Genomic DNA, 12,240 nt, shown 5'->3' with positions numbered 1-12,240 from the left:
TATATATATATTATATGCGTGTGTGTGTTGTGTTTGTCTATGTGTGTGTCTATGTGTGTGTGTGTGTCTATGTCTGTGTGTCTGTGTGTGTGTCTATATGTGTGTGTGTTTGTGTTTTTCTATGTGTGTGTGTCTGTGTGTGAGTCTATGTGTGTGTGTGTGTGTGTGTGTCTGTTGGGGGCGGGGGTATATGCCTGTGTGTATTTATGTGTGTCTGTGTGTTTGTCTATGTGTGTGTGTCTTTGTGTGCGTGTCTGTGTGTGTGTCTATGTGTGTGTGTCTGTGTGTGTGTCTATGTGTGTGTGTGTGTGTGTGTGTCTGTTGGGGGGGGGGGTATATGCCTGTGTGTATCTACGTGTGTCTGTGTGTATGTTTGTGTGTGTCTGCGTCTGTGTGTTCGTTCATCTCTCAGAATGTGAGTTATATATTATGTTTTCCATGCGTGCATGAGTGTGGGTGGTTGGAGGATGTCACTGGTAGGTCCTGCTTCTTTCTCTCTGCTGTTTCTACCACTCTGTCATAACAAAAATGATAATAATAATTGTATAACAATAATATATTAACAAGGATAATAAATTAACAGTGAGTATAGTAATCATCATCATCATCATCATCATCATCATCATCATCATCATCATCTTCATCATCATCATCATCATCATCACCTCAACTCTTCATCACCAGTCTGTATAACAGTATTAGATGGAACTACTTGCACATCTTAAAACATCACATGATGGGTTGAAATAACATGGCCGTCTTGTCTACCCGACTCCAACAGTTAATAAACCAAGAGGAGATGGAAGTTAGGGGATTGTGGGCATAATGTGATAGACAGACAGACAGACAGACAGACAGACAGACAGACAGACAGACAGACAGACAGACAGACAGACAGACAGACAGACTGACAAACAGACATACAGATAGACAGACTGACAGACAGACATACAGATAAATAGATAGACTCTTCTAAAAAAGAAACTTGACACTCACTTTTAAAACGTTTTACTACAGCGAACAAAGTAAAAAGAACACAATAAGGCAATGTTCTGACAGATGATAACTCGTACACACGTTCAAAACCTTGGTCCCGGTGAACAAACCGAATGTCCTGCACCAGCTTGTCAACAGAATGGGGTACACGAAAAGTCAGTACCAGGTGTGAGCACAATTTGGTTTGATCACTGCTCGGTATCGGGCACCCATTGATGCCATCAAGTTTGCCATAACATGTTGTGGGATGGTCTATCTCTCTCGCTGGAGAGCCACAAGGAGCTCTGGTAGTGTCTGAGGTGGCGGATTCCTCTGCCACACACGTCGATCCAACTCGTCCCCGAAGTGTTCGATTGGAGACAAATCCGATGAGTGGGCAGGCCATGGTAGAGTAGGAATGGTTTTGGCACACAGGAAGTCCTCACATAGCCGTACAACTTGCGGACGGGCGTTGTCCTGCTGCAAAATGCCAGCATTGGCGTTCAGGTATACATGGAACAACATGAGGCTGCAGGATCTCCTCCCTGTACCTGTCACCCGCCACTCTGTGCTGGCACCACTGGAGACGTCAGGATCTCCTCCCTGTACCCATCACCCGCCACTTTATGCTGGCTCTGTGCTGGCACCACTGGAGACGTCAGGGTCTCATCCCTGTATCTGTCACCGATCACTCTGTGCTGGCATCACTGGAGACGTCAGGGTCTCATCCCTGTACCCATCACCCGTTACTCTATGCTGGCTCTGTGCTGGCACCACTGGAGACGTCAGGATCTCATCCCTGTACCCGTCACCCGCCACTCTATGCTGGCACCACTGGAGACGTCAGGATCTCCTCCCTGTACCTGTCACCCGCCACTCCGTGCTGGCACCACTGGAGACGTCAGGATCTCCCCCCTGTACCCATCACCCGCCACTCTATGCTGGCTCTGTGCTGGCACCACTGGAGACGTCAGGGTCTCATCCCTGTACCTGTCACCGATCACTCTGTGCTGGCACTACTGGAGACGTTGTGTCACGTGGTGTGTGGTCAGGGGTGAAGGCTGACTTGTTTGACAGGGTATTCAAAGTGAAATGGAACCAGATAGGGCCTGGAGATATCACACTCACACAAGTCACAAGAATCTTACTGGCACTGGAGGCGGCAACTCTGAGTTGTGAATGAAAACAAATCCTGAATTCATGTTGTATGCTTGTTCAACCACTAAAATAATCGGGAAATTATTTCATTAAATATTTATTCTAACTAACCTTAAATTTAACTTTAGATTTGAACACACGAACACCAAGGAAAGAAGCAGAGATGTCAGCACTACAATGGCATGTTATACCAGACAGCCGAAACACTTTGGTAGAGCATGCCAATTATTAATTTTTTATTTCACATTTGGCTGTTTTTTGTCTAGCTTTTCGTGGCCAGGAGCCGGTGTCATAATCGAGGTCACGATCTGATTATAGGACGTTAAAAAGTCGAGGAAAAAAAACAAGCACTTGCAGTGTAGTAGCAGGAGTCAAAGGATTATGCTGTTGAGCGGGGAAATGCACTATACAAATGCTATCTATTATTATTATTATTATTGTCTCCATAACGCAGCAAATGGTCTGTCTAGACACGCCAAAGTGCCTTGCCACGGCTTGCTGAGTTACCCCTCCTATCAAACGTCTATCGTCCTTATCTCCCCTCCTTTTTGTGTTTGCTACTCTCTTGAAACACCTATTCTTCGGCATTTATATGACCTAATTGTGTTGCAAGTGCCGTAAAACACTTACTAAGACTAAAACTAACTGAGTTACCCTTACTTCCTATCATCTGATTGCATTATTGCGTTCAGCATCTGCCAATCTCGGCATTTTCCAGCTGTGTACGGTTGTGTCACATGGACTGTGTGAGTCACATGGACTGTGTGAGTCACATGGACTGTGTGAGTCACATGGACTGTGTGAGTCACATGGCCTGTGTGGGTCACATGGACTGTGTGGGTCACATGGACTGTGTGTGTCACATGGACTGTGTGAGTCACATGGACTGTGTGAACTGTGGTTGTTGTGCCTTTTGTACATCCGTGAGGGAGGTTACTGCCCCTGCTGGTGGGGGGGGGGGGCATAGTTTTACTATGGGGGAGTAAAGAAATCACCTGTCGTGATACTGAGTGTCGTTAGAGGCGACTAAAAGTGCATAGGTCTGGTCGCCCGAAAAGTGCCAGTTTGCGGAGGGCCAACTACCCGACCCAGTAAAAACAGTAAGTTACAGAAACACGGACAAACACAACTTTTTATTTTTCGATCGTGGGAGACGGAGGAGCTTCTGCATCAGCAGGAACAATGAAGGATAGCGGACAAAGCCGAATCGATGTACAGAAAAGTGGGACGACATGGAATAACATCAAGAGGCTAGCTCAGGATAGAGAAAGGTGGAAGGTGTTTGTCCGTGGACTATACCATGGTGCAGGATGAGAAAGGCAATGATGATGATGATGAGGGAGGTAACAGAATGCTGAAGTACCGTCCACTACTTTGCACAAGAAAGTGGTCACGGTCGCCATTATGGACTAAGTAAAAGCTCGCCTATACGGACGTCTTGATGTGCACTGCACGTGATTGTTGGTGATTTGTCGACAACACGTGATCCTTTACAAAACTCTGTCACTAACATTTACTTTTTTGTTTTGCGTATCCTGATATTCAAAATTTACCAAGTGTCAAGTTTCTTTTTTTTTAAAGAGTATAGATAGATAGACAGAAGTCAGGGGTTGTGTGGACGTAATGTGGTAGATAGACAGAAGCGGGGGAGTTGTATGGACAAGGACATAATGTCACGTGATCGTCCACTAGACCTGGGGAGCCAAACTCGCCGAGGGAACCTCACAACAACACAGACAGAATCGGGCGGGAACATCACGGCACAGACTGGATCGGGAGGTGCAAAACTCTGGTCGACGAGACGGCGGGCAGCCATGTCGTCTCCAAACACAGACACTCTGGGCCTCGCCACTGGTCAGTTGGTCAGGTGTCGTCTATCAGTGAGGGTGGTCGGAGGATGTCCGTGTGGGTGGTTGGAGGCTGTCATTGAAGTGAACCACCCGTGAACTCAAAGCTGCTGTATATGCTGGGGTAACTTGGCTCTTTGACGAGACCATCATTTGGCTCTTGGGGATTTCCAAAGAAAACATTTGTTAGCGGATTTCCCCTGTAAACATTTGTCAGCTTGTTTTCTGAAAACATTTGATAGCCTATTTCCCATGTAAACATTTGATAGCCTATTTCCCATGTAAACATTTGATAGCCTATTTCCCATGTAAACATTTGATAGCCTATTTCCCATGTAAACATTTGATAGCTTATTTCCCATGTAAACATTTGATAGCTAATGTCCTGAAACTGAAAGCATTCGATAGCCTATTTCCCCTGAAATCTGGAAACGTTTGAGGGGTCATTTTCCTTCTCCCTGAAAATATATGAGAGGTCATTTGCTTATTGAAAACTTTTTCATCATTTTCCTGTTGGAAGGAAGGCTCATGCTTCATTCTGCACTTTGACAGAATTATTTTTTTAAATACCCACGTCTTTTCGAGCAACATTTTTGCAAAACCAGTCTCAAGTTGGACAATACCAATTTACAATGAAACAAAAGACGCCTGTACTTACATGTGGGGAGTCACATGATTGTACCCCCCCCCCCCCCCCCCCCGTCTACTGGGTGTTTGACATGGGAGGAGCTACTTAAGAGAGTGGGGAAATGTTGGATGGTGTTGTTCCACCCAATCGGATCCGATCCTGCAGAGCCAAGTTTTCCAACCAGTGTGCACTGAGCTTCACCTACACTGCACCTCCCGCTCTGTGCTCTCTGTGTCGTTGATGTGTCATTGATGTGTTTCTCCGGTGATGTGTAGCACTGAGCGTGGCTGGAGTGAGCAGCGCTTCCACAGTGCAGCTTTCCGCTTATCATTTTGCTCCTACAGGTCGCCATCTTTGTGTAAATTTGTCGCTTTCAAGCACACAAGGGGGCTAACTTGAAATAAGCTGTTTTGAGAAAATCGAAGGTAAAATTTTTGCCCCTTGTTCAGTTTCTTTAAAAGACTAGAAGAGTTTTTTCTATATCCAAACAAATATACACACCAATGAAACCAAACTTCTCCTATAGGTAGGGCAATGCCCACTTTTGGTGTAGGTCAAGATTTCTGGAAACCCCCAAAATCTGGGTTAGCCCGCTTGTCCTTAAAAGCGACTATTTAATAATTTGAGCGTAAACTGTGCCAGTGTTCTTCCGTACGTTTTATTTTACGCGCGAAAACTCTTTGTGTTTGTCTGTGGGTGGTTGGTGGGTGCCCTGCTTCTTTCCTACCAAATCTGACGTCCTTCTCCTCTTTTTTTGTTATTTCTTTGTTTGCTACTGTCTAGTCGCATGATCTCCTCCTCTTTTGTTATTTCTTTGTTTGTTACTGTCTAGTCGCATGATCTCCTCCTCGACACTTATATGATGGCCTATTTGTGTTTCCAGTGCCGTAAAACTTTCACTAACTCTAGTCTTTTAGTTTCCATTTCATTCCTTTTCTAACACTTACAGTTATTACGTTCGCTTTGTGGTGTGTACATATCTGGTGTGCGTGTGTGTGTGTGTGTGTGTGTGTGTGTGTGTGTGTGTGTGTGTGTGTGTGTACACGTGTGTGTACGTGTGTCAGTGTTTGTGCGTGTGTGTGTATGTGTGTGTGTGTGTGTGTGTGTGTGTGTGTGTGTACATATACGTGTGTGTGGTTGTGTGTGGGTATATATTCTACTAATATGTGTATGTGTATTTATGTATACATAATAAATATGCTTTAGTATATTCTATTCTACGTGTGTTGGCACATATCTAACCACCACGTGTGTCTGTGTATGTGTGCGTGCGAGTGTGTGTGTATCTTTTTTCTTATGCCTGGGGATATATTCTACATGTGTGTGCACATTTGTGTGTACGTGTGTTTGCACATATCTAACCACCTTGTGTGTCTCTCTCTGTGTCTTTGTGTGTCCGTGCACAGCTCCACAGAGCAGTCGGACGACAACGACGACTACACCCTCACCAACAACAACAACAGCAACAACAACAACAAAAACTACAGTTACTACTACTACAGCAACCGCAACACTGTCTTCATCAACGGCGGCAGCAGCAACAACAACAACAACACCTCCACCAGCGGACACAACAACCTGTCACCGTCTGCTGTCAGCGCGAGTCAGGGCAACCTCTTGGATTACCTCCCCGTGACGGCCAGAAGAAACCCGTACCAACAGTTGGACCCCCTGGCCCCCCGCCCCTCCCCCCTGGCCCCCCGCCCCTCCTCCTCCTCCCTGCCCCTTCCCCGACACGCCCACCTCTCACACAGCGCTGCCATACCCCCCGTGCCTCACACAACAACAACAGCAGCAGCAGCAACAACCGTGTCCTCATCATCAACAACCACCACAGCGTCTACAACTACATCTACTTCATCTCCCGGCGTCTCCTCTACCCCTGCACTGACACCCGCCACACACCCACCCCTGGCCCCCCACACCGGTCACTTCCTCCTTCACGGTCACCCCCTGTCCACCTCTCAGATGTCCACCTCTCAAATGTCTGGCTCCACCCCCTCTCTGTCCGTCCCTCTCTTCCCCTCCGCCTCTGTACCCATCACTAACTCCCTCACTCAGCCTCACTTGTCGCAGGCTTCCAACTCCTCCCCTTCTGCCTTAAACCCACCCACCAACAGCTTGAACAGCCTCCACACACCCACCAACAGCCTCCACACACCCATCCATATAGCTTCGGCTGTCTCCCTCTCGGGTCTGGACTCTGTGCCAAAAGTCGGAGAAGCTCCGCGCAGCCTGACGTCGCGTGTGGCCGGGAAAAGAGACGACTCTGCCGCCATTCTGCGACATTTACGAGATCTGAGCTCCCTAGCCGCCCCGCCCTCACTCCGCAATGACGGCCAGAGATACAACAAGACCCCAGTGGTGGGCACGGTGAAGAATTCGCTCTACACGCCCGCTGGAAGCGTGGTGGCGCTCAGGGAAACATCCGTGGAGGGCCGAGACGGAAGTGGGGACTACCGCAACGACCTCAGCAAACTGCGCAGTTTGAGTGGTAACAATGGCAACCTTAGCAAGCCACAGCACGTGGGGCAGCTGGTGAACCAACTGACGCAGAACCTGTCAGGGAACAACAACAACCTCCCCGGGGTCACAAAGCGACATCTGCGATACAAGTACGCCTGTGCTCAGTGTCTCCCAAACGGCGGCCATCTTGACCTACTTAGATATTACACGGGGTGTTCATTGGGGATCGGGTCTGGTCGGGGCGGTTTGCTAGCCAGATTGAGGGTGCAAAGCGGCTATCATGGCACAGGCCGGTCACGCCCGACTCCCCGACTCAAAACCAAACGCATTTGTTTTCAGGCAACGAGTGGGGCGATCGCACCCGACCCGACTCGACCTGATCCCATCCACAATGGGCGCTCCGTATTAGCGTAGTCAAAGGTGTTCCTTCCTCCCCCGTACAATGCCACGTACATGACCAAAATTGAGTCGATAGTGATCTAAAACACCTACTCAATCAATCCACCCCCTGTACCCAGACAACTTTGTTCCCCAAGCTTTGAGCCTCACAAACGTCCCTATATCTGCACTCTTATTTAACTTGTATAGAGAAAACAAAACACGAAACTGAGTAGAAATGAATGATCCGAGCAGTTTAACATACAGTTTGATAACCAGAATTTACTGAGGTTTCGGTACAGTTTTGTTTCAACAGTAAACAACCAATAGATATCGTGAACCAGCCGGACCGGCGCGCCGTAGACTGAGAGTTGAAGTGACACAGCGCCGTTACTTAGTCCACTTTTCGTTGGTTTGGTTTTCTTTTTTAACTTTCAAAATCGCTTGTATTGGATGAAGAGACACGGGGCTCTTACCTTGTCATTTTTTCATTTTTGAAATTGTTACTGTCCTTGGACAAGGGTAATCACTTGTGTAGAAAAGTTTCGCATCCCGAGTTTATTCAGAAAAGCTAACAGATTTCTTTTTCTTTTACACCCAAAGATAAGGATAGGGAGAGGTGTGTTTGACATTGTTTGACAGGAAGGAAGTAGCGAACCTAAGTAATTAATTAGTGTTGATGAGAACGTAAAACGTATATCTATATAATGACTGTTCCAAAGTGTCTCTTTGACCTACTTTCTAGAGGTCAGACAGGAGAAGGTCACATGAGCAAATTGCCAGTGAGTTGAGCTGTTGATCCCTCTCAACTGTGGGAAAAACACTCTCTCAAAAATTCACAATTGTCACCACAGTGAGGTAATGGTGCCACACCAATAGTCCAGTGACATATAACTAGGACAATCTTTATTCATCTAGCCGAGAGAAATTTGTCTTGGTCGTTTACAATAGCATATATCAGTGGCTATAGATAGACAGATAAAAAGATCGACAGATAGATCAATAGATGGATAGATAGACAGGTTAGGTTAGATACGTAACAACAGCTACCTTCTTGGCGATACCCCCAACCTCTGTGCTGCTGTAGTGGTTAGGCGCTTCGCTGTTTCGTGCGGGACACCCGAGTTCGATTCCCGAGTGGGAAGAATCTCGATGAAGTATCTCGCGACGGTCCGTCTGCTGGGATGTTGTATCCCCCTCACTCGGGTTATCCCTGACAGACAGGGTCGGAAGCCCGCCTTGTAAATGTACTAAGTATTGTCGAGGAGGGTGTAAAAACACATACTGTTAAAACATGGAATTTTTCCACTATTGGTGACGGTAGACAAAAGTCTCAACGTTTTCTGATCTCCGGCGGGCCAGGTTTGGGAGACACTGTAGGTAAACGTGTCCGTGTTGTTTGTGTGTGTGTGTGTGTGTGTGTGTGTGTGTGTGTGTGTGTGTGTGTGTGTGTGTCGGGGGGGGAGGGGTGTCAGTGACTGATAGATAGATAGATAGATAGATAGATAGATAGATAGATAGATAGATAGATAGATAGATAGATAGATAGATAGATAGATAGATAGATAGATAGATAGACGAATAGATTGTTAGATTTATGGATCAATTGATAGATAGTTTGGTCTATCAGACAATCTGTCTTATACAAACCATTTTATAATATTTCATAATCGGCCTCATGTCGCTGGTTTGTAAGAAATCAACTTCCTATATACCAAAGATACGATGCATATATTATACCAAGGCCTGAGATTTTCTCAAGACATTCATGGCACAAAATTCCGTGTTTTAGGAATCAAGTCTTAGTAGACAGTGTGCAGATGCTCATGTGTGAGCACCTCCTTTCGTCACCATTGTTTGTATAACGAGCACACGTGTCTGAACTAAACACCACACACTGCACACATGTGTGATCTCTGCTGTGTTGAGCACACATGTGTGATCTGCTCTGCTGTGTTGAGCACACATGTGTGTTCTCTGCTGTGTTGAGCACACATGTGTGATCTCTGCTGTGTTGAGCACAAACCTCCAAGTCGTGACCTTGATGTTACCGTGACATGTGATACGAATTTGTGGCGTCTTTATTTATAATAGAATCTTTTAGGTATATTTTGTTATCTAGTTAAGTATACAGTTTGTCAGAATGTTACTGTGTGTCAATTTCCTATCTTGTGTGTTGTATACTTTAACTTTTATTATTGATATATATATATTTAGCGCGGCTTTCTGAATATATGCTCAAACACCGGGAAGGGACGAATATGTGTGCCATCTGATTATAATAACAAAATATTACATACATAATAATAATATGTATTTACAATTTACATTAGCTCCATACCCATATTAACATACTCTCTCAGCCTGTTGCTGTAAGACTTCCCACCTGTTCCCGGCTCTTGTCTCAACGTTCACATCAACGCTATCTCTCTCCTTCTTCTATACACACCTTCAATTACTACAACTATACAGGATCTTTTTAAAGTCTAATTAATTTGTTGTCATATTTTGTTATCGTTGGTTTCTGTCTGTTTGTGGTTGTTTTTTAAGGCGGGGGGGGGGATTGTTTTGTTTTGTTGTCTCAGTCCATCTATATCTCTGTCTATTTCTCTGTCCATCTATATATCTGTCTATTTTTCTGTCCATCTATATCTCTGTCTATTTCTCTGTCCATCTATATCTCTGTCTATTTCTCTGTCCATCTATATCTCTGTCTGTTTCTCTGTCTATCTATATCTCTGTCTATATCTCTGTCCATCTCTATATCTCTGTTTGTTTCTCTGTCCATCTATATCTCTGTCCATCTATATCTCTGTCTATTTCTCTGTCCATCTATATCTCTGTCTATTTCTCTGTCCATCTATATCTCTGCCCATCTCTATATCTCTGTCTGTTTCTCTGTCCATCTATATCTCTGTCCATCTATATCTCTGTCTATTTCTCTGTCCATCTATATCTCTGTCTATTTCTCTGTCCATCTATATCTCTGTCCATCTATATCTCTGTCCATCTATATCTCTGTCCATCTATATCCTTGTCCATCTATTTATCTGTCCATCTATTTCTCTGTCCATCTATATCTCTGTCCATCTATATCTCTGTCTATTTCTCTGTCCATCTATATCTCTGTCTATTTCTCTGCCCATCTATTTCTCTGTCCATCTATTTCTCTGTCCATCTATTTCTCTGCCCATCTATATCTCTGTCCATCTATATCTCTGTTTATTTCTCTGTCCATCTATATCTATGTCTATATCTCTGTCCATCTATATCCTTGTCGATCTATTTATCTGTCCATCTATTTCTCTGTCCATCTATATCTCTGTCCATCTATTTCTCTGTCCATCTATTTCTCTGTCCATCGATATCTCTGTCCATCTATATCTCTGTCCATCTATATCTCTGTCTATTTCTCTGTCCATCTATATCTCTGTCTATTTCTCTGTCCATCTATATCTCTGTCCATCTATATCTCTGTCCATCTATATCTCTGTCTATTTTTCTGTCCATCTCTATATCTCTGTCTATTTCTCTGTCCATCTATTTCTCTGTCCATCTATATCTCTGTCCATCTATATCTCTGTCTATTTCTCTTTCCATCTATATCTCTGTCCATCTATTTCTCTGTCCATCTATATCTCTGTCCATCTATATCTCTGTCCATCTATATCTCTGTCTATATCTCTGTCCATCTATATCTCTGTCTATATCTCTGTCCATCTATATCTCTGTCTATATCTCTGTCCATCTATATCTCTGTCCATCTATATTTCTGTCAATATCTCTGTCCATCTCTATATCTCTGTCTATTTCTCTGTCCATCTATATCTCTGTCCATCTATTTCTCTGTCCATCTATATCTCTGTCCATCTATTTCTCTGCTAATCTATATCTCTGTCCATCTATATCTCTGTCTATTTCTCTGTCCATCTATTTCTCTGTCCATCTATATCTCTGTCCATCTATATCTCTGTCTGTTTCTCTGTCCATCTATTTCTCTGTCCATCTATATCTCTGTCCATCTATATCTCTGTCTATTTCTCTGTCCATCTATATCTCTGTCCATCTATTTCTCTGTTTATTTCTCTGTCCATCTATTTCTCTGTCCATCTATGTCTCTGTCCATCTATATCTCTGTCTGTTTCTCTGTCCGTCTATATCTCTGTCCATCTATTTCTCTGTCTATTTCTCTGTCCATCTATATCTCTGTCCATCTATTTCTCTGTCTATTTCTCTGTCCATCTATATCTCTGTCTGTTTCTCTGTCCGTCTATATCTCTGTCCATCTATTTCTCTGTCTATTTCTCTGTCCATCTATTTCTCTGTCCATCTATATCTCTGTCTATATCTCTGTCCATCTATATCTCTGTCCATCTATATCTCTGTCCATCTATTTCTCTGTCTATTTCTCTCTCTTGAATTTATCGAATGGTGTCTGAGGAAGATAGGGTGCTCCATGCTTCCTCGCCCCTCTTCATAAGGGTTCATTTCAGTTATCTGTCTATATCTCTGTCCATCTATATCTCTGTCAATCTATATCTCTGTCCATCTATATCTCTGTCAATCTATATCTCTGTCCATCTATATCTCTGTCTATATCTCTGTCCATCTATATCTCTGTCTGTTTCTCTGTCCATCTATATCTCTATTTTTACGTCCCTGTATGTTTCCACTACCAGAAGTTCCCACCTCTGCTCTAAGTCTATATCTGTGTGTAGTATATATCTCTCTATATATCCCCTCTCTCCTCCCCCCCCCCCCCCCAAGGAGTTCCCACCTGCGGTACAT

General features: G+C 44.4%; 1 protein-coding gene across 1 annotated transcript in view; it reads left to right on the top strand.

The window, feature by feature from the left end:
• LOC101863607 overlaps positions 1-12,240 on the top strand; it is a gene marked incomplete at its 5' end in the record, with an annotated part of 42,266 nt that overhangs the window by 28,611 nt on the left and 1,415 nt on the right. The window contains 3 exon segments of the mRNA XM_035971850.1: positions 3,826-3,987; positions 6,015-6,303; positions 6,577-7,223. Of these exon segments, the coding sequence (XP_035827743.1) occupies positions 3,826-3,987; positions 6,015-6,303; positions 6,577-7,223 (1,098 nt within the window).

Source organism: Aplysia californica, unplaced genomic scaffold (genome assembly GCF_000002075.1).
Source record: "Aplysia californica isolate F4 #8 unplaced genomic scaffold, AplCal3.0 scaffold00521, whole genome shotgun sequence".
Taxonomy (NCBI): Eukaryota; Metazoa; Mollusca; class Gastropoda; order Aplysiida; family Aplysiidae; genus Aplysia; species Aplysia californica.
Note: the sequence above shows the minus strand (reverse complement) of the source record. Positions and strands in the feature narration are given on the sequence as shown.